Below are 18,451 nucleotides of genomic sequence, written 5' to 3' on the forward strand. Positions count from 1 at the left end.
TATTCATTAGTGGGTTGCAATTCGGCAGTGAAAACAAATGTCCCATAGCTCCATAGCTGCGATATGAGAGCATCTCAAAGAGTTGTTGAACAAAAATAGAAACTTGCAAAATGATCCTGACTGTGGGATTCTATTGATGTACAGATTCCCAGCAGGACAAACTAATCAATATGTGCTTAAGAAATGTTTGCCTGTGCAGTAAAATCACAAAGAGCCAGGAAGTGATTAAAGTTCATGTTATCAGTTACCAAGAGTTTGCAAGGGAGAGGGTTGATGAGAAGCAGGGGTGGGGGTGGGAGGCAGCACCCTCCAAACAGGGACTTCAAAAGAAATGATAATTTTTGGTTTCTTTTTAAAGCAGAATTTGTACTCATTTAATTCATCATCATCATTATTATTATTATTATTATTATTATTATTATTATTATTATTATTGGTTTTTGGGTCACACGTGGCGGCGCTAAGGGGTATTCCTAATTCTGCGCTTAGAAGTTGCTCCTGACAGGCTTGGGGAACCATATGGGATGCTGGGATTTGAACTGGCATCTGTCCTGTATTGGCCACGTGCAAGCAAACGCCTTACCTCTGTGCTATCACTCCGGCCCCAATTTATTTATTTTAAATTAATTAATTTATTTTTTGGTTTTTGGGCCACACCCGGTGACGCTCAGGGGTTACTCCTGGCTATGTGCTCATAAATCGCTCCTAGCTTGGGAGACCCTATGGGACTCGGGGGGATCGAACCGTGGTCCGTCCTAGATTAGCGCGCCCAAGGCAGACGCCTTACCACTTGCCCCCCAATTAATTTATTTTTTGAAGTAAAAACAGGTTTGTTTTTGAGGTACTGAGGATAGGGAAGGGAGAGCATGTGAGCTAGAAAGCAAGAGAGGGGGGCCGGGCGGTGGCGCTGGAGGTAAGGTGCCTGCCTTACCTGCGCTAGCCTAGGAGACGGACCGCGGTTCGATCCCCCGGCGTCCCATATGGTCCCCCAAGCCAGGAGCGACTTCTGAGCGCATAGCCAGGAGTAACCCCTGAGCGTTACCGGGTGTGGCCCAAAAACCAAAAAAAAAAAAAAAAAAAGAAAGCAAGAGAGGAGGGGGGGAGAGAGAGAGGAGAGGGGGGGAGAGAGAGAGAGAGAGAGGAGAGAGAGAGAGAGAGAGAGAGAGAGAGAGAGAGAGAGAGAGAGAGAGAGAGAGAGAGAGAGATGAGTAGTGTGTTCAAGAGAGTGCAGGCTTCTCCAAAGGTAGAGAGAGACCCAGTACCCAACTCAACAAGAAATTGGAAAAGTCCACACCTCAGGAGGGAAGATTTGTCCATGTGTGCTCAAGCATTGTGTCCCCAGGAAACACATGCCTGCATCATTTCAAGTTTTGAGTCATACGTACATGCTTAGATCCTATAGGTCTGCTTTTCATGATGTGAGAGAATAAATTGCCTAGTGGGCCTAGTTGGCCAACTTAGGGCTTCTTGAGCCAAGCAGGAGAAGCAGATTGAATAGTTCTTGCAGTCACTGTTACTACTTTTCTCATCGAGACTCCTTTTAATGTGGATTGAAAACAGAGCTTTCCTGCCCTGGAGTGGAAACGGACTCTGGCACTCCCTGCCCTACTCTCCCCCACTTTGGGTGACCACATGGGGGTGCATAGCTGCTTCTGTGCTCAGATTTTTTTGGAAAGCCCGGGCGCCTGGAGGTGACCCTGGAACTAAGGTTTTTGTGCTTGCATTGTGAAATGAAATTGGAAATACAAGTTTTTTAGCTTGACTTGGTCTCTGCATTTGTGAAAAGTGTTTCCCCATGAACCCTTGATATCTGCTGAACAGATGTCTGATTTCCTGTGTTCTTTTTAGGCTGGGAACCATTTATTGAGCCATGGCCCTGTTCGGTGTCTTGGCAGCAACAATCAGCCAGTCGTCTCCACCCCCCTCGGCTGAAGCTGGAAGCCAAGGCCAAGTTCCGCTTGGATATCAATATCACGTCTGTCCTGATCGGTGAGTAGGAGATTGGTACCTTTCAGTTCAAAATCCCTGCTCTAGAAGATTGTTAATGCTGTTAAAAAAAAAAAAAAAAAAAAAAAAAAAAAGAAAGTGAAAAAGGGCCAGAGAGATAGCACAGTGGGAAGGAATTTGCCTTGCACGCAGCCAACCCAGGATGGACTCATGTTCGATACACAGCATCCCATATGGTCCCCTGAGCCTGTGGTTTGCTACCCTGACCACCACACCCACCAGGTGAGACCCCAAAGTCTGGCCCTGTCCCTCACCCTGCAGAGCCCAAGACTCCTTCGGGGGACTGTCTGAGTTAGTCACTTGCTGAGATATTGATGGATATTGATGGAGCTTCATTGAGGCTGCTTTCCTGAAGCTCTTGAGCCCCCATCTTCTCCATCCATTTTGTCCAAGTTGCTTTCCCAGGTAATCAAGCAAGAACCTCAACTACTTGGGGGACCTTAGTTGTCCTTATGAGCTTGAATTTTTCGGAGGGCTTAGTAAAAATCCTTTACTTTAGATGCCCTTCTTGCAGGCAGTTCACAGAAGAATTCTTTTTTGTTTGGTTTGGTTTGGTTTTTGAATCATACTCAGTGGTGCTCAGGGGTCACTTGTGGCTCTGCACCCAGGGATCACTCCTGGTGAGCTCAGGGACTATGTGAAATAGTCATGGATTGGGGCCCGGAGAGATAGCACAGTGGCGTTTGCCTTGCAAGCAGCCGATCCAGGACCAAAGGTGGTTGGTTTGAATCCCGGTGTCCCATATGGTCCCCTGTGCCTGCCTGGAGCTATTTCTGAGCAGACAGCCAGTGGTAACCCCTGAGCAACGCCGGGTATGGCCCAAAAAACAAAAACAAAAAAAAAGAAATAGTCATGGATTGAACCTCAGTCAGCTGCATGCCAGGCTAGTGCCCTACCTACTGTGCCCTCTCTCTGGCTCCCACAGAAGAATTCTTGGATGATTAATCTTGCCATGTTGTTATATTGGGATAACTTGTCTGTGCTGTTTTTCATAGTTTCATGTTGACCTAAATCTGAGACTCACTAGGTTTGGAGGTCACCAAGGTAATGGCCTGTGCTTTGAAAGTTTTTCTGACATTGAAATGGACATTCCCAGATTTGATACTCTATGTCACAGCCAGATATGCTTTATTTATGTCACTAAAAGAGAATATTGTGATTGTACAATCAGGTTGCACTACTTTGACTATGAAAACTTAAACCAACTGAATTCTTGATCTTCCAAATCTGATTTTTGTTAATACTGAAGTTGTCTCTATTGCACATCTGGAATGTTCTTCAGTATGTGTTAGAGTGAGACTCAGAGACTGTTCATTTCCTTTTTCTATGTCAGAGTAAAATGAAGACCATAGTTTGTTCATCTCAAAAATTTTAGACTACTGCTTCACTGTTTCAGATTTTTCTTTCACTCCTTCCCTCCCTTCTTGCCATTCCTTTCTCCCTTTCCCTTTCTTTTACCCTCCTTCTGTCTCTCCTTTCCTTCCTTCCTTCCTTCCTTCCTTCCTTCCTTCCTTCCTTCCTTCCTTCCTTCCTTCCTTCCTTCCTTCCTTCCTTCCTTCCTTCCTTCCTTCCTTCCTTCCTTCCTTCCTTCCTTCCTTCCTCCCTCCCTCCCTCCCTCCCTCCCTCCCTCCCTCCCTCCCTCCCTTCCTCCCTCCCTCCCTCCCTCCCTCCCTCCCTCTTTCCTTCGTTCCTTCCTCATTCCCTCCTTAATATCACCTTTGTAATAGTAAATCACTTTTTCCATTGACTTTTTTTATGTTTTTTTTTTTTTGTTTTGTTTCATTTTTAATTATGTGAACAATGATGCAAAGAAAGAGGACAAGGTAAAGTTACAGTGGAAGGATTTCCCTTGACTTTTATTTGTTTGCTTAAGTCTTTATTTTTTGTTTGTTTGGGGGCTGTACCTCCAGTGCTTGGGGGTCTTTTCTGGGGGAGCTCAGACAACCAAGTAATGCAGAGATCAAGGCCTGTGTGTGTAAAACTTGTACTCCAGTCCTGGGAACTATCTTACTGGCCCTGATTATTCCTATTGGCTATTTATATTCTTTCATTCATTTATTTATTTATTTATTTATTTATTTATTTATTTATTTATTTATTTATTTATTTATTTATTTATTTATTTATTTAGGTTTTGGGGCCACACCCGGCGTTGCTCAGGGGTTACTCCTGGCTCTCTGCTCAGAAATAGCTCCTGGCAGGCACGGGGAACCATATGGGACACCGGGATTCAAACCAACCACCTTTGGTCCTGGATTGGCTGCTTGCAAGGCAAACACCACCGTGCTATCTCTCCGGGCCCGGCTATTTATATTCTTGCACTGTTTCTTTATAATGAGCTCACTTGGAAGGTTAAATAACTTCAGAGAATTTTACTTATATTTGTATGGGCATGTGTCTATTTAAAATTACCTTCCATAGGACATTCTTATCAGTGGTAAAGGAGGGTTTTGCAAATTTATCAATTTGAATTATATTTGTTGTCTTTTAGTTTCAGTTGTTGCTCTGATTTTTGAGTACATGTATATGAATGAACCTAGCAGTATATGAATGAACCCAACAGTAATTCTTGTTATAGGTTTTTTTTTTTTTTTTTAGCAACTCTGAAGTTTGCAGTACCATGTTACTGATCATATTTTCTTCACTTTGTGACCAAAAGCTTTACCTCTTGATTCCTTTCCACCCTTTTGCGCACACTCCTTTTAAACTTTCCTTTTTATTTTTTTGGTTTTTGGGTCACACCTGGCAGCACTCAGGGGTTATTCCTGGTCCCACGCTCAGAAATCACTCCTGGCAGGCTCAGGGGACTATATGGGATGCCGGGATTTGAACCACCTTCCTTCTGCATGCAGGCAAATGCCTTACCTCCATGCTATCTCTCAGGCCCCTCTTTTAAACTTTAAATTGTTTATTCCTGACACCAGAAACATTGCTGTCAGCTTTTCGTATTTAAATCTCATTCAAATAGTCAGTAGTGGAAGTGCAATTCCCTTGTTTTAAAAGCATTACATCGTAATCAGTACTAAAGGTCTTTTCAGGTGTGGTCCTAGAATTTCAGTTTTCCTCTCCAGAGAGGGAACTCCTGGCCCGGAGATATCTCAGAGGACTGTTGTGCAGGCTTTTGGGCCATGGCCCACCTTTCCATCGAGGCCTGGGTGTGATCCCCTGTCACTGCACGGTCCCCTGAGCTCTGAGTCACCTCTGCGCACCCAGCCAGAAGTAGCCCCTGGCCAAGTCAGGCGAACTGTCTGCTGGGTTTTAGCCTCCTTGAACCTATCGTTTCCAGGTTTCTTTGCCATTCCCTACCCCGAGTCTTCAGTGTGCCCTGTGCTTTTGTTTCTTAACGCCTTTGCACGGTTGTTCTCTTTTCCTCACTGTGACCCCCCCCCCCCCCATCTTGCCTCTTGCAGCTTAGGCCGCCCAGACGCCCACCTTTGTGCAGGCCCTGGTGCGTGTCCATGTGTGCGCGCCTCTTCTTCCAGAGCAGAACAAATCTCCCCAGCTGCGCTCCAGTTGAATTTTATTTATATCTTTGTTTTAGTTCCTTTCACATGGGGGTGTAGTTTTGTGGCGATGGTTGTTTTGTTAACAGTAATTTCTTCCAGTGGAGGAGGGGGTTCTCCAGGGGATAAACTTTCTCAGAATCTAGCACAGTGCCTCGCCTCTGGTGAGGCCTCCAATAAAAGCTTGTTTTGCTGAATTGAAGTTATTTGACTCGAGCCCTCAATCTTTTCTCCTTCTGTTCTTAATAATTCCTTTGGGGAATTAATTCTCTTTAGACCAATACATAAGTACCAAGGAGTCGTGGATGGCAGATTACTGTCAACAGGACCAGGAAATCGAATCGGCCACATCAGAAGATTGGATGGGCTCATCGGTGGATCCTCCATGCTTTGGCCAAAGTAAGATTTTCCTCTACACATGTCTGAATAAATCACAGTTACCCAACTTACGGAGCCCTGTTTCATTGAGAACTCCAACCAGAGTCATTATTTTTTTTGGGGGGGGGGGAAGGGGAGCCCCCTATATTCAAGCTTTCTTCTGTAGTTCTGTTTTAATCTTTGCAAGAGACATTTTTCTGGCACAAACTACTGAACTTTTAATATGAGCTCAGTTCCACCTCTGTGGGAGAGCGAAGCTTTGCAGTAGACGGTTTCTAAATTCTGGTACACCTGAAAATGCATCCAGATCCATCATCGGTCATTTTGTGTTTTACTTGGCAAAACACTGATTTTTCCAATCGATCGAAAGTTCAAAACATCTTCTCAGCCATTCTAAATCAAAAGATAGAGGATTTGGTATATTCTTGAAAGGGGTTCAGGCAGGATCCCATGTGGAAAAAAGTTGTTCAAATGGAGCCCTGTATTGTTCACAAAATATAAAAGACTTGCATGCCTAACCTCTTGAAGAAAGAGGAGCTGCTTTGTTTCCTGTTAATTATATTTTCTTTCCTTATTCAATGCTTTGCCATGGAGCTCCGATTTCCTCAGTTGGAGATTGTGATGGCCAACTGCGTGGTCCTTAGTTGTTCCACAAGCCATTGTCATCTAAATTCAGCTGAGCCCCAACTCTTTCTGTGTGGTTTCTTTGGGAAGTCTTGGCGGGACTTCACATAGCTCATGAATACTTAAATATTCCATCTGGTCCACAAACGTGTCATGGGAAGATGGATTTTCAGAGTGATGCAGTATTGGAACTGGCTTGTCTCTCCCGATTTGTCGGGCAGTGTAAGTGAACTTCGTGCCCAGTACTTCTAGAAGGAGTGACCAGAGCGTTCTGGCTCCATTTGCTCCCTATTGTTCCAGCAGTTTCTTTTGTGAGGAGCCAGAACTTTTCTGATACCATCACCTTCAATTCTGACGCCTCCTCTAGCCTTCCTGGTTTGTGTGCAGGAAGTTGTAGCACAGTCTTCCCCTAAAGACTCTGAGTAGTTTAGTCATTGTAGTATATAACGCACGCTGAGGTGTGTGCTTCTAAAACATTATTCATACAGCAGGCTTTAAATCAGATTCCCTGCAAATACTAGGAAGCCTAAACATTAAAATTCAGATGAAAGAAGGAACTTTTTCATTCTCTTTCATTCTTTTATCTTCCTCCCTCCCTCCCTCCCTCCTTCCCTCCTTTTCTCTCTCCCTCCCTCCCTCCCTCCTTCCCTCCTTCCTTCCTTTTCTCCCTTCCTTCCTTCCTTCCTTCCTTCCTTCCTTCCTTCCTTCCTTCCTTCCTTCCTTCCTTCCTTCCTTCCTTCCTTCCTTCCTTCCTTCCTCCCTCTTGTTCATTCTTTTTCTTATTTTTATTTAAAAATTTTTTAATTGAATCACTGTGAGATACACAGTTACTAAGTTGTTTAGTGTTGGATTTCAGTCATACATTGTTCCAGCACTCAACCCAGATGAAGGAATTTCTTTCGGTCCCTCCTCCCTGTCTCTTAACTATTTTTTTCTCCTCTTTGTACTCGGTAAACTGCCTTACACATGTTCAACACCAGTGCTAAATTAAAGCTGGGTTTTTAATTTACTGACAGAATTTTTTTACGGTTACTTAGACCTCTAAAGGTATGATGCATAATGCATCTTTTTAATTAGGCCTAAGTGTACATGTATTTCTTGGGTAGTAGTAAAAATGGGATTGTACACACACACACACACACACACACACACACACACACACACACACACACACACACACACACACACACACACACACACAACATACACGCACACATTTTTTAAATAGTAAGTATTTACTAAGAAAGCTTCTCGAGTATTTGTCTTAAAAACCAGTAGGTTTGAACCTTGATCAGATACTCCCAGGGCTTATTCAAGGACATTTAGTTCCTTCTCTCCTCAAAGCTTTGTATTTTATTCAGGCCAGCTTCAGAATAAGTCCTTGAAATAGAAATTCTTAATATGAAATTCAGTCTCGGGCACGTTGACTTTTCACTGTTTTCTTTTAGTAAGGAAAAGAGAATAATGGTCTCACTTGACAAGGTTGTTGGCTTTGTTTAGTGAGGGCTGAGATTCTACAGGTGAGCCCAAATGTCACGCACCTTAATGGATTCGGACATTTTGTACCCCAAAGACATTTTGTGGAAATGCCAAATATAAACATTCTCAAAGTTGCTGTGTCTGCTTTATAAAGTAAATAATACTATGGAATGAGATAACTCCTTGGCAGAGTTTATTTTAAAAAACAATCCTTGGGAATAGACTTGGCTCTAGAATTTTTAAGACCCTGGGGGGACTGGCATGCTGTTGCTGTTTTCTTTTTTAGTCAGAAAGGACCTTTCATGGAAATCTGTCACTTAGAATGTGCATGTGTGGACCAGAGTGATAGCACAGTGGTAGGGCCTTTGCCTTGCACGTGACCAACCCTGGACAAACCTGGGTTTGAGTCCCAGCATCCCATCTGGTTTCCCCAGCCTGCCATGAGCAATTTTTGAGTGCAGAGCCAAGAATAACCCCTGAGTGCTGCTGACTGTGACCCTTACCCCCGCAAAATGAATGTGCATATATGTTGGAATGGGAATACAAAGATTAAGATACTTGCCTTGTGCCAGTGACCTGGCTCAATCCCTGGCACCACACACATGTACCTTCTCCCAAAGACTGATCAGTCACTCCTAAACACAGAGCCATGTCTAGCCCTGGAGTGCTGCAGATATGCACACTAATAAATGAAATGTATTTAAGAGAATATTAGCCAGAGCAATAGAACAGCGGCAAGGCATTTGCCTTGCATGCGGTTCATCACATGATGGATCCTGGTTCAAATCCCGGCATCCCATATGATCCCCGGAGCCTGCCAGGAGTGACTCTATGGTACTGCCAGGTATGACCCAAAAACCAAAAGAAAGAAAGAAAGAAAGAGAGAGAGAGAGAGGGGGGAGAGAGAGAGAGAGAGAGAGAGAGAGAGAGAGAGAGAGAGAGAGAGAGAGAGAGAGAGAATGTTAAATGCATTTTTTTTCTGTCAAAAGCAAAGCAAGTAAGCAAACAACCAGCCATCCAGGCGCTTGCTGCTTTAACACAGCTTCCACTGTCAAAACTAGCAGAAAAATGTCTTGCTCACTTTGCCAAGTATCTGTTTTAGCTCTCGGTGCTCACGGAAGAGAATGGGTTCTATAATTGCATGGTGCCTGCTATTCTGGTCATGGACTATACTTGTGCTTGTTTTGATGCTGTCTTTTAACTCACTTCACTTGTATCTTCCCCTCTAACTTTGTCTCTCCTGTCTACCAGGCCTCCCCCTTGTCTACCTTAGAACTAGGAGTACAGCCAGTCTGACTAACCTAGAGCACCAGATCTATGCTAGAGGTACAGTATAGCCAAGCGAGGGCTTGCTTTCTTTCCTGTTTAAGAACCGCCTTGTACACTGACGTTATTCCTAGGAGTGAGAGCTGGATGGGGGACGCACCCAGTGCCTCGGACTTCATTTTGGCGTCTGGTCATCATTTTTTCCTAATGACCAGAGGCGCCTCTGTCAGAACGGGGTGAGGTGTAGGTTCTTAGGCCATTTCTTCTGTCTGCCTTTCTTTGCAAATGGGACCAAGTCTACAGTATGGGGTGCCAGAGGGTCCCACATCAGAGCTAATTTCTCACTGACAGGCAAGTAGGTGGAAGAAAACCACCTCCTTCAAGCAGTTCTGCAAATTCTGGTAGAATGTTTGGTGAACATTTGTTGGTCATTAGATAATAAGATTCTATCATTATTATAGAATAGGAACTATAATTATTAGGGACTGAGTGAGGAAAAAAAGCTGTCAGTAAAAAGTTGCTTTAGACATGGTCTGTAGTGATAGTGCAGTGGTAGGGCATTTGCCTTGCACGTGGCCGACCCAGGATGAACCAGGGTTCGATCCCTGGCATCCCATATGGTCCCCTGAGCCTGCTGGGAGCAATTTCTGAGCGCAGAAACAAGAGTAACCTCTGAGCCATCACCAGGTGTGGCCCCAAAACAAAAAACAACAAAAAAGAGTTGCTTAGACACAAGTCTTAGTTATTTTAGATATAAAAAAGGTACTCAGTGAGATAAAAGATGAAATATTCCTTCATTTCCCTCTGAGACCTTTAAGTTTTATATTGGGGCTGGCGAGGTGGTGCTAGAGGTAAGGTGTCTGCCTTGCAAGCGCTAGCCAAGGATCAGGACCACGGTTCGATCCCCCAGCGTCCCATATGGTCCCCCCAAGCCAGGGGCAATTTCTGAGCGCTTAGCCAGGAGTAACCCCTGAGCATCAAATGGGTGTGGCCAAAAAACCAAAAAAAAAAAAAAAAAAGTTTTATAGAGAATTTGGCTGCTGAGTGCAGGACATGGACACAAGGGATGAGGTGGTCTTCCGAGAATGTTCATATCATTTGCTTGTAGGAACATGACTTAGCGAAAATGATTTATATGGATACTGGGTTATAATAAATTTTGTAAAAAGTGCCACTCAGATTTAAAGTTTCCTCACAAGAGTTTAGAACAGGGATATCATATCTAGGTGCAGTTGGGTGGGTTTCTGTAGAAGATTTGCCCAAGGGAACTCTTGGGGAGAGGTCACAAAGGAAAGCTCACAATTAAGTAATTGTTATTCATGGCCTTCTTACCTTCTCTGTTATGTAGCCTGTCAGACTAGTGGGAGCATTATTCCTATTTAGTGGGTCAGGACGGAGGCTCAGAGAGATCAGGGCTTGCCTTCATTAATGGGACTGGCTTGAAGCTGACCTGAGACTTTATTTCATATGATTGATAAACCGGGCATTTTGAGGCCCAAAAGACCAGTGTCCATGGCACTTGCCTAACATATAGCCCACTTCTGTTAAATCCCTGGAACCACATGCTCCCCAAACACCACTGGAGACCCCAAATAATACCGGGGTGGCCTGGATAATGCCTGCATTCTTGGGCCTTTGGAAGCACTGGGCTGGCTCACTGAGAAAATTACTGCGAGGAACTTGGGACCCTCCTGAACATCTTTGGGGACCCCTACCTACCATAAAGAAAGAAAGAAAACAAAAAAGGCTGATCTCATATCCTTTGGGTTCACCTGTACTGCTGCATGGAAGGAGAGCCCACCTTAACCAGGCGGCTCTACTGTGCTTGGATGGGTTCCCTCTTGGGCCAGTTGCCTCTAGTGAGAGCAGGACTCCTCTTTGTCCTGTGAGGCTCCCCATGACCTGTGAAACTGCCCTTGATCCATGAGGCTCCCCGTGTTCCAGGAGGCTCCCCATGGACTGTGAAGGTCATGGCTTGTGAGGCTCTCCTCGCCCTGTGAGGCTCTCTTTGACCTAAGAGGCTCCCCTTTTGCCTGTGAAGCTCCCTTTGGCCTGCTTGGGCTCAGAAGTCACAGACTTTGCTGCCCACTCTGTTCTGAGCCCTGCCTAGAGTTTGAGCCTGATGTTTTCAGTCAGCCACTGCAGTCTCCTCTAGCAGGCACTATCTCCCCACTGAAGAGCCTTTGCGCTTTGAAGCTGCATCCAGTGCATTGGGCCCTGGCTATGGGGGTGTCCAGCGCCTGCTGTCCCTGTACAGGGCAGTGGTGTTGGCAGATGAATGCCCACCGCTGAGGCTCAGGCAGGGCAGGTGTCTTTCTGGTAATTTGGTTTCTTGCCCCTTGGGTTCTGGCCGTGTGTGTGTGGGCACATCGAGTCTCTCTCTCAAATGCATTTTTGGTCTTGTGCTCAACAGGGCTTCTTTCTAATTTTTTTGACCATCCTTTGTGTGAAATATCTTCTGTCTTAGCTCCTCTGTACTCTTCATCATGGGGACCGTAGCAAAAATGGGTGGTACCGAGGAAAAAAGAAAACAAGCTAGCTGTAACATTTCCTAGGAAGATGATAGGGCAGGTTTTTATTCTCTTTTCTGCCCAACATGGCAAATCTAACTTTTACTGTGGGAGAGAGATCTGTCCTGTTCCAGTCCAGGTGCTGTGGACCCCTTTGACCCTCACACACCACCTCTTGCTAAAGATCAGGCCTCCTATTTGGTAGATCAGCAAGTGATTGGGGCAGAGTGCACTTTAGTTCTGTTTCTCTTTCCTTGGCTCTAGCCCAGTTAGGCTTGATGTTTTTCTCTGAGATGCTAGCCCATTAGGGGTTGAGAGAATCGAGAGCAGGGAGGGTTGGGGTGGGGGTTCCCACCTGTATTTGGGGGAACCACGGCAGCAAAATACATGGAGATCCTGCACACAGGTGTCAGTTTCTTCTCACTGTTCTCACCCCTCTGCCCCTTTGCACAGATTGTTTGGGCCTCAACTTCCAGGAAAGGGGAGGGTGTCTGCCACGAAGAAGGGCCTCTGACCGCTCACTGCCTGTTCTTTCTCTGTAGCAGAGGTGAAAGCACCTAAGCGCCGGCAGCCTTTTGTGCCTTTTGCTCTGAGAAATCACACCGGCTGCACCCTGTGGTTTGCCACCCTGACCACCACACCCACCAGGTGAGACCCCAGAGTCTGGCCCTGTCCCTCACCCTGCAGAGCCTGAGACCCCCTGCGGGGGACTGTCTGAGTTAGTCACTTGCTGAGATATTGATGGAGCTTCAGGTTCTCCATAGAAGCTGTGACCAGAGAAGATGGTTTTGAGTATGAGCTACCAAAATTTGGAATTTTATCTTGGGCTTTCTGATATTGTTAAAGTCAAGGAAATTAAGGGGTGAGTAGAGAGGCTGGAAGCAAAGAATTTTATCTTTTTTCTTTAGTGTCCACTGCCTTCTTCATTAAAAGAAGCCACATTTAGTTATTAAACCCAACACCTGACATTTTTCTCTCAGCTGCTTTGGAAGCACCTTCCATCTCCCTTTGCCCTCCTGCTCCTCCAGGGTTGTCTTCCAGACCTGGCACGCTTCTGTGCCCAGGGTGTCAGGAGGAGTTTGGAGAACACAGGAGAACTCAAGCAGAAAGTGTTCTCTGACAGCTCTCTCCACGCAAGACTCAGCATAACTTTCCTGTTCCATGCTGAGCTCTCTGAGACCTGCAGGGAAGTGAGGAGGGAACAAGTCACCAAGTGAGCTGTTTGGAGAGCATATGTGTCCCACCTCCCATCAGGACAATCATGCTCTAAAAGAGACTTTTTTTTTTTTTTTTTTGGTTTTTGGGTCATACCTGGCAGCGCTCAGGGGTTACTCCTGGCTCTACACTCAGAAATCGCTCCTGGCAGGCTCGGGGGGGATGCCTGGATTCGAACCACCATCCTTCTGCATGCAAGGCAAAATGTCTTACCTCCATGCTATCTCTCCGGCCCCCCCCCCTCAAAGATATTTTAAAGAAAACAAAAGACCCAATAACCCAACTACCAGCAGCAGTTTAGATTGTTTGTATCCTATGTGATCACATAAATATCTGATAAAATCACCTCTTAGTTTCTGGCGCATGCGGATCTGGTCTGTGCTGTAGACCAGTGGCTCTTGGGACCAGGCTCAGCCAGTTTCAGGGTCCCCACTAAATTGGACTTAACGTGGAGAAAACCTGACTTGGCCTTTCTCTTAGTATGCCAGGTCACAGCTCGGGTGTTTCTGCTCCCTGCATTGGGCTGAACTCTGTCTGGGTGAAGGCCCTGAAGGGGAGGTGAGAATTGCTGATGTTGTCTGTTGCTTCCAGAGCTGCATTGTCTCACAGCGGGAGTCCAGGGCTGGTTCCAGAAGGCAATGGAACGTTCCTCGATGATGCTCACAATGTGAGTGAGTGGCGGGAAGTCCTCACCGGGGAAGAGATTCCCTTTGAATTTGAAGCAAGAGGAAAGCTGAGACACAGGTAAAAAACGTGGGATTTTTTTCTTTTAATTCCTAAAAAATGTTTATGATACAAGTGATTGTTTCTGGAAATTTGCTATAGCACCTTCTGTAATGATGTAAAAAAAATGGGGGGGGGCACGCCCTGTGACGCTAGGGTTACTCCTCGCTATGTGCTCAGAAATCGCTCCTGGCTTAGGGGACCATATGGGATTCCAGGAATCAAATTAAGGTCCATCCTGGATTGGCTGCATGCAAGGCAAATGCCCTACCACTGTGCTCAGTGGTATTTAAAATATTTTTAAACTTTTTTTTTTTTAAAACAGCATTTAAAAAAATAATAGGTGAGGGCTAGCCTGTTACCTTTGAGGTACATTTTATTTAATCTCTGGATTTAATAAAAGGGATGATAATGTGTCCAGTAATAGGGTTGAAGCACCCAAGTCCAGCCCCCTTGGTTGTTTTTCATGATGCTTCTTCCAAGAACCTTAGGACCTGTTGCTGTAGTTCCTGAGCACCTGCTGGAGGTGAATGACTGACTCTATAGAGCAGGGGTCTCAAACTCAATTTACCTGGGGGCTGCAGGAGGCAAAGTCGGGGTGAGGCAGGGCCGCATAAGGGATTTCGCTTACCGAATATTTGCAATAAAAAATCGCATTAGTAAGGAAAAAAATGGCAAAAAATCGCATTAAATATTTGCATACCCCAAACGGAACTGCTCAGGGTATGCGAATGTTTGATGCGATTTTTATGACGATTATTCGGTAAGCGAATAATCGCAAATACTGCGATATTTGAAGGCAGGCCTCGGGCCACAAAAAGTTGTACGGAGGGCTGCAAACGGCCCGCGGGCTGCGAGTTTGAGACCCCTGCTATAGAGGCAGTCTCATCTAGTTTTAGGAAGCAGAACTAGTAACGTAGTTTTCTGTTTGTTTTTGGTTCACATCTAGTGGTGCTCAGGGCTTACTCCTGGCTTTGTGCTCAGAGACCACTCCTGGCGGTGCTCAGGGGACCATATTGGCTACTGGAGATTGAATGAACCCTAGTTGGCCAATCATGCAAGTGCTATCATCGCTGTACTGTTACCTGAGTAATGGTGGTTTGTTTCTAAGGAGGGTCAGACAGCAGCTCTTCCAGGCAGAGAGCTCGCTGACAGATTCTCAGGAGTGAATGATGTTCTGGGCTGGACGTGAGGGCAGGGGATGTCTAGTTACTGAGAGGCTGTGAAAGTCTGTACAAACGTTGTTGAAATGGAAGGGCTGTATCTAGTGGGTCTTGTAGGGATCAGGTTGAGATTTTTAGCATTTCCTGGCCCAAGTGATAGTACAGCAGGGAGGGCTTTTGCTTTGCATGTGGTTGGGCCGAGTTCGACGCCCAGCATTCCAAATGGTCCGCTGAGCCTGCCAGGAGTGATTCCTGAGCTCAGAGCCAGGAATAACTAACTCCTGAACACTGCTAGGTGTGCCCCCCCCCCCACCAAAAAACAAGATTTCAATATTTAGGGATTAAAGGTACAGTATATGAGTGAGAGCACATACCTTCCATTGGCTGTCCTAGGTTTGACCCCTTAATGACATGCTTATTTGGTTCCTCTTGCATTACCAGGTAGGGCCCAGGAACTCTCCCCTCCCACCCCCCCCACCCCCACACTTCAGGATGATCTGGGTAATCACTGGCTTTAGTGCCACTGCTGCCCCCCTCTCCCTCTTTGAACGCAGACCCAGTTGGCCAAGGGAGGGCTTTCTGAGCTGTTCTTGGGAGACCTGTTTCCCTCTCCTAAATTGTCTTAGCATTTGAACTTCTTTTTTGTTTTCAATCCGAGCTGAAAGTTAGAGACTGGCTTCAGCCTTCTGTAGTTTCATGCTTTCAGGCGCTTCCAGACTTTGTGGGCAAACCTGCTTCGAGGTCCTTTAAACGTCCCTTTGCTTTTGCATGGCTTTGAGCCAGCACATGTGACTCCCTTAATTGCAAGAATTCTGAAACTGTGGGTCCCCTGTGATTTTTATAGGGGAAAAAAGTAATTTAAAGAATTACTATGCTAGGCCCATGTACCTGGAAACCAGGCTTGAATTTTCAGGAGTAAGTGCTGATCTTTTTCCTGTTCCACCAAGTTCTTGGAGAAGCTAATTACAGAGCTGTTGGCTCCTTTTCTTAATAGGCGCTGCTGCCTCTGTTGTATCAGAAGGGGGCTGACCTCCTTGTCATTTCTGGTTTAGATCCCACGTTTGTAACCCATTTCTGGTCCCACCGTTCTGCTTGAATTCATCAAAATAAATGCCTCCTCTGGTTTTCCCCCCCTTTGGCACTCTCTACCCCATTCCCTCCCTCTTCCTGTCAGCCTAAAATCCAGTTCCCCATTTCAGACTTCTGGCTTGAATTAGGCAGAATCTAAAATAGAATTAAATGTGCAATTTCCTCCTGTTCCTCCCGTTCTGCCCACTGCCTCCTGCTCCAGTGTCAGCTCAGCACTTCCGCCCTAAAACTCTGAGGGTTCCATCTCGAACCCCTCTGTAGGAGGGCGGGGACTGCGGCCAAGCCCAGCTCCAGGAGAGAACCCAGAAGAAATGTCCTTTTAGGCCTTCTCCAGCATATGGTTACATGATTAAAGCTCTGGAACAGCTTCTTTACTGCTCTGCCCCAATGAGTTGAGCGAGCAGCATTGTTTTTATCAAGGTGGGGGGTGGTAAGCCCTGACCTGGGGACAGGAACTGCCTGATTTTACAAGGAAAGGGTAAATGCCCCTCTCCAGGAAGGTTTACAGAGCTCGCAATTTTGGTTTTTTAGGTATGCAACCCAGTTCCAACATTTCTTTTCATCTCCTTTGCTTTAGTTAGGAAGGTAATCGCCAGAAGGCTCAAGCTAACCAAGGGTTTTTAAGTCCATACTTAAAAAGTAAAGCCAGACCTGAATCTTTCCTGATTTCTTTCCTTCCCAGTGAAGCTTATTATCCGCCCCATTTTTGCTTCTCAGACACACCCATGACCTTCGGATCCATCAGTTGCAAGTGCGTGTCAGTGGCTGGGAGCAAGTGAGCCCCGTGTCTGTGGATAAAGTCGGCACCTTTTTCCGTTATGCGGCACCAGATAAGAATTCATCTTGCTCCACGGTGTGTGTAGCTGTAAAAATGGATTTTATTCGTAAGATTGGGCCCCGCCCATGTGCCCCGAAAGCCGGGCAGGCAGATGGTTCCGCCTAATAATTGCCTTACTGTGGTGAAAATGTCTCGCGTTCTTTGTTTCTAGCTCTTGGAAAAAGAAGTAACATTATTTGGGGTCAGTCAGAGGTATTGGTAATCAGTATGTGGCTAAGTCAGCCCTGGGTTGTCTCAGTGAAAAACAGAACAGAAAAACTAGGATATATAATTGGCAAAAAGACGTATTTCCTCGCCTACACAGACCCATTTCATACTAAGCTACGTGACTGGCAATTGGCCAAATACAGCTAAGCTTTATTTCACATACTATACAGAAGGTGATTTTTAAGTACTATTTTTGTCACATTCCTTTTAAAGTTTTTGTTTGTTCTTTATTCAAACATCCAAAATTCTAAACAGAATCTATTTGTTTTTCATAAAATAGAAAGGAAAATTGGAAAGGAAAAGCAAATTTTTTTTCTTTTTTCTCTCTTCTCCTCTCCTCTCCCTCCCCTCTCCTCTCCCTCCCTGCCCCGCCCCTCCCTTCCTCATGACTGTCAGGGGTTACTCCTGGCTATGCACTCAGAAATTGCTCCTAGCTTGGGGGACCATATGGGACTCCGGGGGATCAAAACCACATGCAAGGCAAATGCCCTACTGCTGTACTATCACTCTGGTGTACCCCCATTTTGGTTTTTGGGCCACACTTGGTAGTGCTCAGGGTTTATTCCTGGTTCTGTGCTCAGAGATCCCTCCTAGCTCGGAGACTATATGGGATACTGGGGATCGAAATCTTGTTTGTCCTGGATCAGCCATGTGCGAGGCAACCACCCTACCACTGTGCTACTACTCCAGCCCCTTCTTTTTTTTTTTTTAAGTTTTGTCTTTAGTGGGACTAGAGAGGTAGGGTTAAGGCATTTTCCTTGCATTTTGCTGACCCTATTCAAATCTCCAGAACTACATATGGTCCCCTGAGCACTGCTAGGGCTTAATCCTGAGCCTAGAGCCAGGACTATCCCCTGAACACTGAGGTATGATCCAAGCCAAAAAAAAAAAAAAAAAAGCTAAAAACAACCCCACCTTGATATTAATGCCAGGATGTAGCTTGGCAATGGAACACTTGCCTTGCATTTGTGAGTTGTGGTTTCTGTCTCTAGTAACACAAAATCAAACAAATAAACTTGCTTTAGAGAAATACAAATGCTATTATTTTCTGTAATATAACCAGTGGTTGGTTTATTTTTTTATTTATTTTGAGAAAGGGGGGACCACCAGTGTCCTTCACATCAGATATAATATTTTAGTTTTTTTTTTGTTTTTTGTTTTGGTTTTCGGGCCACACCCATTTGATGCTCAGGGGTTACTCCTGGCTAAGTGCTCAGAAATTGCCCCTGGCTTGGGGGGACCATATGGGATGCTGGGAGATTGAACTGAAGTCCTTCCTTGGCTAGCGCTTGCAAGACAGACACCTTACTTCTAGGGCCACCTCGCTGGCTCCCAGATATAATTTTTTAAAATTTATTTATCAGTTGATTGGTTTTGGGCCACACCCGGGTTACTCCTGACTCTGTGCTCAGAAATCACTCCTGGCAGGCTCAGGGGACCATATGGGAT

General features: G+C 45.5%; 1 protein-coding gene across 1 annotated transcript in view; it reads left to right on the forward strand.

The window, feature by feature from the left end:
* Window positions 1-18,451, forward strand: part of VPS13D (vacuolar protein sorting 13 homolog D) — a 279,559-nt gene that overhangs the window by 109,402 nt on the left and 151,706 nt on the right. The window contains exons 38-43 of the mRNA XM_049775406.1: window positions 1,849-1,989; window positions 5,787-5,909; window positions 9,243-9,317; window positions 12,310-12,415; window positions 13,574-13,726; window positions 16,675-16,810. Of these exons, the coding sequence (XP_049631363.1) occupies window positions 1,849-1,989; window positions 5,787-5,909; window positions 9,243-9,317; window positions 12,310-12,415; window positions 13,574-13,726; window positions 16,675-16,810 (734 nt within the window). The remainder of the gene's footprint in view (window positions 1-1,848; window positions 1,990-5,786; window positions 5,910-9,242; window positions 9,318-12,309; window positions 12,416-13,573; window positions 13,727-16,674; window positions 16,811-18,451) is intronic.

This window comes from Suncus etruscus, chromosome 6 (genome assembly GCF_024139225.1).
Source record: "Suncus etruscus isolate mSunEtr1 chromosome 6, mSunEtr1.pri.cur, whole genome shotgun sequence".
Classification (NCBI taxonomy): Eukaryota; Metazoa; Chordata; class Mammalia; order Eulipotyphla; family Soricidae; genus Suncus; species Suncus etruscus.